Source organism: Lonchura striata, chromosome 19 (genome assembly GCF_050655825.1).
Source record: "Lonchura striata isolate lonStrDom1 chromosome 19, ASM5065582v1, whole genome shotgun sequence".
Taxonomy (NCBI): domain Eukaryota; kingdom Metazoa; phylum Chordata; class Aves; order Passeriformes; family Estrildidae; genus Lonchura; species Lonchura striata.
The window spans coordinates 5,255,080-5,266,965 of record NC_140721.1 but is presented as its reverse complement, the minus strand read 5'-3'; the positions used below and the strand labels follow the sequence as shown (position 1 = coordinate 5,266,965).

Sequence of the window (11,886 nt, the reverse complement as noted above, 5' to 3'; positions counted from 1 at the left end):
CTTCGTGCTGGTTGCAAAACTGGAAACTTCAGCCACATCAGCCATGGGGATTTGGTGCCTTGTGCTATGGAGAAGCACCCATGGGAAGCAAAAGGGAAAAAGCAAAACCCACCGTGTTTTCTGAAACACCCCAAACCCTGAACCCCAGCTGAAGGATTTGTGTGGAGCTCTGCACATGATGTGTGAGGTGCAGGCTGCAGCAGAGGTGCTCTGGACATTCATAGCCCACTCACATTTCTCCTGCACTCCAGTCTAGGGCTCTGCGCAGGGCTCAGCTCAGTGAGTGAGAATTCAGAATTCAACAGAGCCAGAAAATCTAAAAAAAACCTCCCAAATGACAAGCCTGAGGCTGCTGACAGTTTCCACACTCTGGAGAATATTCCTGGTAGTATCTTTGACTCAAAGGGTAACTGGGAAACCCATCTCCTGAAGGGCATTTAATTTTCATTCCAAGGCTTTCACACCATGCGAAATAACAGAAAAAAAAATACACCAAAACCTTCTACTACTTAGATACATCTAAAACCAGATCACTCTGCAAATCCTCTTTGGCATCTCAGTTGCCTTCACAGCAGGAATGAGGCGTGGGAGGTGGCAGGAGCTTAGGGCACCCCTGGAAATCCCATTTTCCAGGCAACTTCCATCCTTATCAGCACGGCGCCAGGTGCACAGGTGGATGGTCACTGCCCAGCTGCCACGTTTGCACAACTGCAGCTTGGAACTGTGTGGAGTTTAAAAAGCTGTCACTACACACTGTGTCCTGCCATGAGCTTTTCCACATGGAAGCAAAAGCAGCCAGGGCCTGCCACAGAAGCCAGAGCCACACAGGTAAACCCCTGCAGACCCAGATACCCTTTAAGACAAGCAGCTAAAATTAATTTTCTCTGAAGCTGCTTTTGACAGCCCATCATCTCTCCTCAGCCCAGCTCCACAAAATAATCCCCTTCAGTGAGAAACACCCTTCCAGCAAGAAGCTTCGAGCTGCATCACTGGAATTGAGACAGGAAAAGGTGAAAACCCATGGGGTGGGACTGGATTTTGTGCACACATTTCCCAGCTGAGCACTCAGCAGCCCTGCATTGGGCATGTCCCTAGTGGTGACAGGGACTTGAGGGTGCCACCACAGCATCCAGAGCATCGCTGTCCCCCGGGGCTGGCAGGGCAGGGAGGAGCAGAAAACAGCCCTCAAGCACCACAACCCCACCGGCTGTCCCCGCTGCGGCCCCAGCGAGGCTCCAGAGCAGAGGAGGTCACCGGGAAGGCTCGAAGCTTCTCCGGCTCACAGCTCGGAGCCGGCCCTCGGCTCTCCCAGGCTGGGGCTGGAGGAGCCCGGCGGCTCCCGCGGCCCCAGCCCGGGCGGTGCCGGCTCAGGTGGCCGCAGGGGCGGCCGGCAGCTCCTTGCCGGGGCCGGAGGGCGAATCAGCACCGCTGCCGGCCACGTTCTCGTATTTCGGCTCTTCCTCCGCGGCAGCCTGACCCTTCCTTTCGAGGCTGCCGACTAACTCCGGGCTTTTGCCCTTCTCTGTGGCACCTAGGGTTTCGCTGGCCCCGTCCTGGGCACCGGTGTTTTTCGACGAGAGAGATGCCAGGAGGAGGGACAGTCTCTTGGCAGCGGGATGCTGCTGCTTGCCAGGGGCTGACTCGGCAGGAGCCCCCGGCACGCTCTCCCTCTGCTTGCAGCTGTTCTCCGAGTCCCTGCGCTGCGCCAGAGCCCGGCGAGGAGGTTTCTGGATGGCCTCCATGCTCCTCCTCACCTTGGGCTCCTCCTTCGCAGCCCACTTGCCCCTCTGCAAGCTGCCCAGACGCTTCAGCACAGCCTGGACCCGTCCCTCGCCAGTCCCCTCCGCCCTGGGGTCCTGCCCGGCCGTTCCCACCATCATGTAGATGGTGGTGACATTGGCTTCCTTCCCCTTGGCTTCCCAGCTGCCGGATTTCGCAGCTGCTTCCAGCGCCTCCACTCTCTGGGCCACATGCCTGGTGCTGGACACCATCCTGCGGCGTCCCCCCGGCGTGGCCCGTGGCGATGGCCGGTGGCTTTCGTCCCCCTTGCTGAGGGGCTCGGGGTTCTCGTAGCAGTCGCTGGCGGGGCGCTCGCCGGGGGGCTCGGCCGCCGCATCCCCCGGCGGTGGGGTCAGCCTGGATGGGCCCCACGGGGCCTTGGGCTTCCTGCTGGGGCTGGGCGTCTCGGCCGCCCCGAATTTTGTCCCCTCGGCGAAGGACACAGAGGGTCGCTTGGCCTTGGCGATGCTGGAGGTGCGGGGGATGGCGAAGGGCTGCGAGACATCCTCGGAGTCGAAGGCGGAGGGATCCGGGAGCGCCTGGCCGGGGGGGGATGCTCCGTCCTGCAGCTCAGCCCCGCCCAGCAGCGGGATGCCTGCGGGACAAAGTGACACGTGTTACGGCTGCCACCCTCCCCGGGGACAGAATTGGGGACACTGGGACAGGAGCTGATGCAACAGCATGGCATGGTTTCCCAGGGAGGAGGTTGTGAAATGGGGTTGCCCCACTGGGCACGTCCCATCGCACACAGCCAAACACAGCCCTGCAGACAGGAAAACAAGGACAAGGAAAGAAACACAGTCTGTGCCAAGCGCAGCTCCCCGGCACTGCCAGGATTGACCCCAGAGGTGACCAGAGAGGAGGAGGAGCAGCAGCTGCCATGGGCGTCACCTTCTCTGGGAGGGACGGAGTACTCCGGTCCCTCGTTGTCGGTGTCAAAGGAGGAGAAGGAGCTGTCTGAAACCCACGCAGACGATGGTGGCTCGATAAAACTGGGGTTGTAGGGGATTTCCATGTCGTGATGGGAAACTGGGGAGGAGAAGACACCCAGCTGAATCTGAGCACCCTAGGGTGCTCAGGAAAGAGGGGTTTCAGGCTTCCCCCCAGGCAGAGAGTGCAGGAGTGCAGCACTTCTGGAAGTGCTGTCAGCAGCTCTCCTTTGCTCACCTGTGACTTTGGGAAGTTTCGAGGTCCCCAGGTTAAAGCAGGGCATGAGAGCACTGAGGTTGGCCAACACCCCCTGCACATGGTGCTTCATCCTGGCCACCACATCATCGTCTGGCACAGCCGCCCTGCAGAGCAGAGATGGACATCAAGGGACACAGGAGATGGGGATTTATGTCAAATGTTGAGAAATGTGAAAAAATACCTGTCTCTGGCATCTGCTGATCCAGCACCACAGCAGCAGCAGGCAACACAGAGCAGCAGCAGCAGGAGAGGGACAAGGATGGCAGCTGCAAGGGTTCCATGGTCCTTCAAACCTGTGTGAGGAGATGGGCTGAGTCTGGCATGTCCTGTGGCTGTGACGCCTATAGAACAGCCCTGCATGGAGAGAGCAGGAGCTGGCAGCTCCCCAGGAGGCACCAGGATGCATCCCAGCCTCCCTGCACCTTCCCCAGTGAGGATGTGACCATCCCTTGCCCAGTGCCAAGGAGTAAAGTGAGGTTCATCTTACTCAGCACACAGTCACCCTGCACGGGGTCGCAGGTTCCCCGGGAGCACTGGCAGGGTGAGGAACAATTCACTCCAAAATACCCCTCAGGACAGGTGTCGTTGCAGCTGGAAGAGAGAGGAAAGGAGGGAAATGCCCCCAGAGAGAGCGAGGCTCCAGCCCAGCCCCACTCCCAGCATTATCCCAGCATTTTCCTAACGTTACCTGTCTCCCCAGTAGCCTGCCTGGCAGATACAAACTCCTGTCACGGGGTCACAGCTCCCCGAAACACACTCAGGGCAGAGGAACTGGCAGCCATCGCCAAAGGTGCCCACGGGGCAGGAGTTGTTGCAGCTGCCAAAATAGAGCAAAGCATCAGTGACTGCACCCCAGGGCAGGGACACCCCCAGGGCCTCACCCTGGGCGTACCTGGGTCCCATCCAGCCGGGGTCACAGCGCAGGCAGGACCCGGTCTGGGGGTCACAGGGCTCCCCGTGCTGGCAGCGGGGACACGGCTGGAGGCAGCCATCCCCGTGGAATCCAGGAGCACAGGGATCCTTGCAGAGGGTCCCGTTCCAGCCGGGCTGGCAGGCCAGGCAGAAACCATCCACGGGTGAGCAGGGCTGGCTGCGCTTGCAGCTCCCACAGCTGTGTGGGCAGAGAGGTACTGAGGTCACAACTTGTACCCCTAAAAAGCAGGTTTCACCCCACAAAAAGCAGGTTTCACCCCATCAAATCATTGAGCATAATTTTGGACCAAGGGGAAATATACAGTGATGCCTAGTGCTCTGTGGTATTAAGAGGAGGGCAGCAGAATCACAGAATATTCTGAATTGAGAGGTTCTGCTTTATCACCATGGGGAACGAGATTAAGGACAACCAGATTTTAGGGTGGCAACCAGACTTTCTGCTGGCACTAGCGAGGTGTTTCTTTTGGGGCAATGCTGACGCTGCATCCAACCTGGGATGCTCAAACCCAGGACGGGTCTCCCTGCCCAGCCAAAGGGACAGACCCCATTGCAGCGCCTTCCCCCTGGATCTGACCGCTGGATCTCCCTGCTCCCCCATCTCACCTGTGCACGCACTGAGATCCGTATTTCCCTGCCGGACAGGGCTCCCGGCAGCTCCTGCCCTGGTAGCCGGGCTCGCAGGTGCAGTGGCCGCTGGCAGGACTGCAGGAGCCGTGCCCGCAGTCGCAGCGCCGCTGGCACGCCGGTCCCCAAAAGCCGGGCAGGCACTCGCACTTGCCCGTCTCCTGCGCGCAGGGCGACACGTTGCAGGAGCACTTGAAGCTGCACCTCCTGCCCCACCAGCCCGGCAGGCAGCGGCACAGCCCGGTCAGGGGGTCGCAGTGCGAGGTGGAGGGGTTGCACTGGCATTGCTTCCTGCAGTTGGGTGCCCACCAGCCCGGCTCGCAGTGGCAGGCGCCGGTCAGGGGGTCGCAGCGGCCGTGGGGGCCGCACTGGCAGGGGAACTGGCAGAGCCCTCCCCAGTGGTTGGGGTCGCAGGAGCAGTGGCCGCTCACGGGGTCGCAGCGCCCGTTGGGGTGGCACGGGCAGCTCCGCTTGCAGTCGTGGCCCCAGTACTGCTCGGGGCAGCCTGCGGGGGGAAAGGACACGGGCAGGATGCGGAGAAGCCCGGCAGCCCCCCGAGCAGCCAGCTGGCTTTCAAGGGGCATGGCAGGGGCTGAGGGCGGGGGTGGCACTCACGGGAGCTGCAGTCTGCTCCGAAGAAGCCGGGTTTGCAGCGGCACAGCCCGGGTTTCAGGCACACCTCGCCCTCCCTGCAGGCGTCCTCTCCCTCGCACACGGCTGTCGTGGCAGGAAAGGCACTCGGCACTCTCCGGCCGGGGTTCATAGCCCACCTGCCAGCCACCCACCTCCCGCCGGGACAGCATTCCCAGGGAAACCACCGTCCCGCTGCCCGCTCCATCCCTCCGGCTCAGCAGCCGGGGGTCCCCGCGGGGCGAGACCCCACTGACAGCGCTCAAGGAGGGCTGCAGGGCTTCCCCCAGCACTCGGAGGATCCGCCCGGGTGAGCGTGGGGACCCCGCTTTGGGGTTCACCCCCATCCCTCACTCACCGACCGTGCACGCCCTCCCGTCCTGCCTCCAGCCGGGACAGCACGCCGGGCCGGCCGGGAACCTGCGGGAGACCGGGGGGTTCAGCCAGGGCCGGGGCGCCGGGGCGGCTCCCTGGCATCGGCCGAGGCGAAGCGATCCTTGCCCCAGTGCTGAGAAGCCGGCCTGGCCCCCAGGGCAACGCTCCGGAAGGAAACCAGAAAAATAGAAGGAAATTTCGGAGGCTGCAGCCCGAGCGGGCGGCTACACTGGGCTGGGCTGCCCGAAGCGCTGGGAATGTCCCCACGGAGCCGTGCAGGGTGTCCCGTGCTGGGTGTCCCATGCCCTGGGAGAGGCTCAAAGCTTCACCCGCAGTGCAGAAATGAAGCACTGAAGTGGAGCCCACGAAAGGCATCACAACTGATGGGAGACAATGGGAGAGGCAACGTGGGAATAAATTCAGGGGACACCAGTCCCAAAACTCTTAGGGGTTTGATACAGTGACACTTCCCCACGATGAATTTTGCCAAGGGTCCCATATAGCCCTGTTGCCCTGCATGCCGAGGGTGAATGAGAAATAAACCCTGGAGAAGGGATCTGATGCCCCAAATACCCAGACATGCCCCAGCCACGCTCCCCAGCAGCAGCCCAGTCTCTGCACCCACGCTGTGCCAGGCTGCACATCCCTGTCCATGCGAGGAGGGATGGACAACAACCCCATGGGGCTGCTGAGAGGCCCCAGGAGATGGAGTGGCACAAGTGGGGACCCCGGTGGCACCTACCTGCAGACGTTCCTGCCCTCAGGGTCCAGCTCCTGGGCAGAGCTCTGCACCCACAGCCACAGCTGGAGGCAGAGGATGGGCCGGGCGCTCTCCATTCCAGCAGGGCACCAGGGCCCCAGTCCTGGTGGCTCCCCAGCCCCACGCTGGTGTCCCTCTGTCCCGTCTGTCCCGTCCCACCCGTGGGGCGGCCTCTTCCTCCCTCCAGCCTTGGGTTTCTTCCTGAGGAAATGCGGGAGGAGGCGCCCCGATCCAGACGTCAGGGGAGCAGGGAATGCTGCTGCTGCCTGGGCTATTTTTGGCCCTGGCTGCCACCCTGCCACAGAAAGGGGCATCTGGGGGCTCAACACAGCCACAAAGGGGCTGGCACCTGCCTGAACATCTCACCTATGTCACCCCACTTCCCCTGTGCCATCCTCCATCATCCCCAAAACTCCTCCAGCCAACATCCCCCCAGCCCAAACAAGGCATCCAGTGCCACCCCCTGCCTCAACCCCCATCAGCCACCCCATGGCACTGCCAGCCCCAGGCAAGGGCTCAGAGGAGGGGTCCCCATGTCCCCCACGGCAACACAGCCTGACCCGTGTTGGCCTTTGAAGGGCTGCTGGCCACTGTCCCACCTCACCACGTCCCCAGGAGCTTTGTGTCAGCAGATGCACAGGAAACACCTTTTTCCTACCCGAGGCCAGCTCAGCCAGGGGGGCTCCGGGTTAGAAGCACAGTGCTCCCCTTGGCCGTGCAGGAATTAACTCCTCCATGCCCAGCACTGTGGGATCACCCCCCTGGAGACCCCTCCCCATCACAGCTGAGCCACCAGAAGGGGCTCAGGAGGCACAGCCATTAGGAGAAGGGTAAGGGAAATCTAAGAGCATCACCCAGCCCTTCCCAAGCAGAGAGCAGAGGCTGCAGCCAGAACCTCAGAGGAAAAACAAGAGACTGATTTATTTCCAAATTAAAGGTCGAAAGTACCTGATCTGAGGGGACTGACTCACCCCCATGAACACAAGGATTATTCCAGTCTGCCAGGTCCCAGAGGTGGCAGGAAGAGGTGCCAGAACAAAACTGATTCACCCCATGCCTGAGAAGTGCAGGAGTGGCCCTGGTGGTGCACATCCTGATGGCTCCCAGCCACGGGAGCACCTGGACACCCAGTGCAGTGTGCTCAGCCCCTCCCAGCTGAGTGGGAACCCCAGGACAGCCCAACTGGACCTTCACATTGCAGGGATTGGGGAGCTACAGACAAAAAGGGGTGAGGTAAAACACCCACAGAGCAGGATGGGGCAATGGAACCGTGGGCTGTGAGCAGAGGGGTTTGCTAAAAGCCACCAGGGGATGGGCAGATCCCTTTTGGGATGTGGAGAAGGAAGAGGGTGCAGACCCCCACCATGCTGAGCTGCAAGCAGGGAGCAGTGGGGAGGGGGCACAGCTGTGAGGGCCCCTCTGTAGTTAATCCATGGTCACAGTGAAAGGGTGGCTGGTGGGCAGAGGTGCCCAGAGGTGCTGAGCTGTCCCATGCCAGGCTGGCAGCCCACATCCAAGAGTCCCAGTGGGTTTGCAGGAACCTGCCCACACTGTGGCTTTGCCATCACCACGGCACGGGGAAGTGCCAGGGCTGCTGTGCTGCTCTTCAATCCACTGGAAGAAGAGGATCCAGGGAGTTCTGCTGCGAGGACAGATCCTGCTCCCGTTCCCGTGGGGTCAGAGTGGTGCTGTGGCTCTGTCAGGGCAGCTGGACCCTGCCTTGCTCTCTCCCTCTGGCTCCAGCTGCGTGTTGTCCAGTGAGTCAATGATTTCCCAGGTTCTGGAGCAGCTGGATGTGGGGGGATCTTTGCTACTGCCCTGATACCACAGCCCAAAACTGCAGAGAAAGCAGATAAGAGCTGTGGGGGAGAAGAATCTCCCCAGGGAGGATGTGGAATCCCAACCTCCCGCTGTGGTAGTGGCAGCAGCACACAGCCTGGCTGCGGGCCTGGGAGTATGTGGCACCCAGGACAAGGCAGATTCCCCCTAAAACAGCAACTCCTGTTTTGGCAGCATCCCTGCACCAGCCTGCTGACTGTTCCCATCATATCAAAGCTCAACAGGTGCCAGGTCCCAGCCAAATCCCAAACCTCTCTACTGGCAGAGCCTCCCATCCCTGCCAGGAGCAAACTTACAAGCTCCTAATTTTGGAGTCTGGAGGCTGAGCATCCATACAGTCTGTGCCATGACCTGGGAGCCAGGAGCCCTCCTCTTCATCACTGCACAAAGAAATGGGGGTAAACCTGCACTGAGCCACAGCACCAAGTGCTGGAGCCACTCAGGAGTTTGTCCAGTGCTCCCAGTGCCACCACCTCGCCTCCCTTTTGTCACATGCATGCAAGGACAAGTGGCATTTGGCCAGGCCATGCCTGACTGGTGACAGGGACACATGAGTTGCAGCACAAAGCCCAGCCCCTGTGGCATAGCTATGCCAGAGCAACACATCAACTGCAGATATCAAACCTTTGATCTCTGGAGGGAGGAGGCAGCTCTGGGCTTGGGGAAATTCTAATCCAGGGCATCAAACACATGGAAACACTGCAGCAGGCCAGCCAGCACCCCCCCCCTGCACGGGAGGATCCCAGCACCCAGCCTGACTCACCTGCTTGCCGACTCCTCTGTCGTTCCCAGCATTTTGGCTCTGATTTTTTTCCTCTGTTTTTTGATATTTGACTTCATTGCATCTAGGAAGAAGCTGGGAATTCTCTCCTCGTTCAGCAGCTCCCTGGTAAAAAAGCAGCCAGTTGGTTAACCAAGAGCCTGGGGAAGATTCTGCCCTGACTGTGGTGGGAGCAGCCTCTGATGGGTCAGGGGTGGCTCCAGGGACAGGACTCACCTCTGGTAATAGGCCAGCTCCTCCTGCACCAAGAACAGGTTGGTCTTGAGCTCATTCCTCTCTTGCAGGATCTGCTGCAGCTCCTCCTTGGAGAAGCAGCAGTGAGCAGGGCTCCTGTCCCCATCCTGGTGCTGCGGCTCCTTTGAGGGTGACAGGGCCTGGAGGGCACGGAAAGAGAGTCAGCAGGCAAGCAGAGACCTCAAAAACCCCACCCAAAGGCTGAGTGCACATGCGGGCAAAAATGGAAAAGTCCCAGGAATGTCCCCATCTCAGCCAGCAACCACTGCCATCACCACACGTCATCCTCTGGGTCCCATCTAGCTTTAACTCCCACCACCTCATCTTGCTCCACCCATAACAGCTTTTACAGAGAAGGTGCTAATGGTACTGACTGCAGACACCACACTGCTCAGTTTTCAGCAGTGGGGTTGCCTTGAGTAGCCACGTCTGGGTGTGCCAAAAGCTCCACGCAAGGCTGGGAGTGGGGGGTCGGTGTCGGTGATGCCCAGCAGCAGTGAGGCCACAGCTCAGACTCACCACACCAGGCTCTGGCTGCCGGCTCTCCAGGGCTGTCCTGCTCCTCCTGCTCGTTTCCCTCTGGCTCTGCAGCAGCGCAGCCTCCAGGTCTGATTTCTGCTCCAGGGCACTCTTGAGCTGGGCCTGCACCACGGCCACCTTGTGCCGCAGCTCCTCGTTCATGGCCATGAAGCGATGGAGCTGTTCCTGCAGCTGGAGGGCCCAGGGCAGCCAAAGGTGAGGCAGTGCCCCCAGCCAGGGACACCAGTGCCACCTGCCCCAGCAGCTGTGACAGCCCAGGGGGAGATGTGACACGAAAGCAGGTCCCCAGGCCCTTGGCACACCACACCCCTGAGCTCCCAACGCCCTCACCGCCTCCGTGTCCCGGCTCTTGCAGACGATCTCGTGGGCCTGGGCACAGAGCTCATCCCTCTGCCTGTCCACCACCTCCTTCAGCCGCAGCATCACCTCCCGCTCCTTCCGTGCTGTGCTGTCTGAGACCAGACAGGGTGGACAGGAGCGAGAGTCCCCAGGGACTCCCCCAAACCCACTATGCTATGAAGCTTCTCAGTGCTTCTGTAAAGTCTGACTTGTTCCTGGTAATCTCACAGCGGAAAGAAGGGAAGTGAGAGTTTTAGACTGTTCCTAGCACATCCTTGTGTTACCACAGCAGCCTGTGCCTGCCTCCACCACTCTCCTTGGGGCTTTCAAGGTGCTCTGGAGGTTTGGGATCCCTGTGGTTTGCAGAACAAGGTGCTGCCTATGCTCCCTGCTAGGACAGGTCTCCAAGGTGAAAGAAAGGAGAGCAGCATTCCAGGCTCCAGAAGAACAGGTTCAGCCCTGCACCCACCCTACCGCTCCACAGAAACACCCTGTGGAACCAGGGGACCCCAAACCCACGGGGACACCCACCTTCCTGGGACTGGCTCTCTGCAAGCTGCCCCAGGAGCTGGCGGTTCTGCTCCTCCAGGCAGGCCAGGCGGCCGCGCAGGGCTCGCTCCCGGCGCTCGGCCTCCCACAGCCTCTGCTCCGGCTCCTGGGGACGGGGACACCGGGTCAGAGCTGCTCCAGGGGATGGGGACAGCCAGGTCAGAGGCTCCCCAGGGGATGGGGGACAGCGGGGTCAGTGCCACCACCCCGGAAAAGGGGACAGCTGGGTTAGAGCCATGCCGGGGGGACAACTGGGCCAGACGGGTCGGAGCTACCCCAAGGGATGGGGGACAGTGGGGTGAGAGCCATACCAGAGGACAGGGATAGCGAGATCAGAGCCGTGCCAGGGGATGGGGGAGAGCAGGGACAGAGGCATACCAAAGGACAGGGATAGCGAGATCAGAGCTGTGCCAGGGGATGGGGGAGAGCAGGGACAGAGCCACCCCCTGGGAGAACGGAACAGCCACACCGCAGCCGTCCCGGGGGATGCGGGGCAGCGGGGTCAGCCCCATCCCCCGGGAAAAGGGAACAGAGGGGTCGGAACCATCCCGCAAAATAAGGGACACCCGTGTCAGCCCTATCCCCCAGGAACAGCCGGGTCGGAACCATGCCACAAAATGTGGGACACCCGTGTCAGCCCCATCCCCCGGGAAAAGGGAAGAGGGGTCGGAACCATGCCACAAAATAAGGGACACCCGTGTCAGCCCCATCCCCCGGGAAAAGGGAACAGAGGGGTCGGAACCATGCCACAAAATAAGGGACACCCGTGTCAGCCCCATCCCCCGGGAAAAGGAAACAGCCAGGTCGGAACAATGCCACAAAATGAGGGACACCCGTGTCAGCCCCATCCCTCGGGAAAAGGGAAGAGGGGTCGGAACCGTCCCGCAAAATGTGGGACACCCGTGTCAGCCCCATTTCCCGGGCACAGCCGGGTCGGAACCATGCCACAAAATGCGGGCCACCCGCGCCAGCCCCATCCCCCGGGCACAGCCGGCTCGGCGCCGCGCCCACGCCGCTCCTGCGGGGACACGCGTGTCCCGGCGCAGCCCCGCTCACCTCCGCCTCCTGCGGCCCGAGCGGCGCCGCCGCCGCCTCCCCGTCCGCGCCCGGCGGGGCCACCAGCGCCTCGAGCAGCTCCAGCAGCCGCACCACGGGCGGCACCAGCCCGGCCACGGCCTCCGGGCCGAAGCGGGCGGACAGGCGGCGCAGCTCGGCGCCCAGCGCCCCCGCCATGCGGTAGACGTGCGGCGGGGCCCGCCGGGCGGGCGGCGTCCGCCACCGCGGCTCCGCCATGGCCGCCTCGCCCCGCCCCGGC

At 61.7% G+C, this 11,886-nt stretch overlaps 2 protein-coding genes across 5 annotated transcripts; both read right to left on the bottom strand.

The window, feature by feature from the left end:
* Positions 1 to 422: 422 nt before the first annotated feature.
* On the bottom strand, positions 423 to 6,733 carry SCARF1 (scavenger receptor class F member 1). The gene is made up of 11 exons (XM_021550840.4): positions 6,272 to 6,733; positions 5,513 to 5,574; positions 5,140 to 5,241; positions 4,504 to 5,029; positions 3,860 to 4,078; positions 3,656 to 3,784; positions 3,455 to 3,558; positions 3,149 to 3,260; positions 2,947 to 3,071; positions 2,671 to 2,808; positions 423 to 2,374 (listed from the first exon to the last, which is right to left on the bottom strand). Exons 1-11 carry the CDS (start codon positions 6,601 to 6,603, stop codon positions 1,368 to 1,370), a joined length of 2,856 nt encoding a protein of 951 aa, XP_021406515.3. The 5' UTR covers positions 6,604 to 6,733; the 3' UTR covers positions 423 to 1,367.
* A 452-nt stretch (positions 6,734 to 7,185) lies between these two features.
* RILP (Rab interacting lysosomal protein) lies at positions 7,186 to 11,879 on the bottom strand. Of its 4 annotated transcripts, none has more exons than XM_021550841.3 (8): positions 11,628 to 11,879; positions 10,554 to 10,677; positions 10,014 to 10,135; positions 9,663 to 9,854; positions 9,126 to 9,283; positions 8,892 to 9,014; positions 8,425 to 8,508; positions 7,186 to 8,126 (listed from the first exon to the last, which is right to left on the bottom strand). In XM_021550841.3, exons 1-8 carry the CDS (start codon positions 11,862 to 11,864, stop codon positions 7,967 to 7,969), a joined length of 1,200 nt encoding a protein of 399 aa, XP_021406516.2. In that variant the 5' UTR covers positions 11,865 to 11,879; the 3' UTR covers positions 7,186 to 7,966. The 4 variants fall into 4 exon arrangements, with proteins under 4 accessions (XP_021406516.2, XP_085413523.1, XP_085413524.1 ...); XM_085557397.1 differs by having other exon boundaries at positions 7,186 to 8,078; XM_085557398.1 differs by lacking the exon at positions 8,425 to 8,508.
* Between the last annotated feature and the right edge of the window lie 7 nt (positions 11,880 to 11,886).

Coding starts and splice junctions, on each gene's coding strand:
- SCARF1 (XM_021550840.4), bottom strand. CDS start 6,603: ATGCCCCTTTCTGTGGCAGGGTGGCAGCCAGGGCCAAAAATAGCCCAG. Junction 5,030..5,139: donor CGGAGCAGACTGCAGCTCCC/GTGAGTGCCACC, acceptor TTCCCCCCGCAG/GCTGCCCCGAGCAGTACTGG. Junction 2,809..2,946: donor GAAACTTCCCAAAGTCACAG/GTGAGCAAAGGA, acceptor TCTCCTCCCCAG/TTTCCCATCACGACATGGAA.
- RILP (XM_021550841.3), bottom strand. CDS start 11,864: ATGGCGGAGCCGCGGTGGCGGACGCCGCCCGCCCGGCGGGCCCCGCCG. Junction 9,284..9,662: donor GGCAGCCAGAGCCTGGTGTG/GTGAGTCTGAGC, acceptor CGTGCCCTCCAG/GCCCTGTCACCCTCAAAGGA. Junction 8,509..8,891: donor ACAGAGGAGTCGGCAAGCAG/GTGAGTCAGGCT, acceptor TTCTTTGTGCAG/TGATGAAGAGGAGGGCTCCT.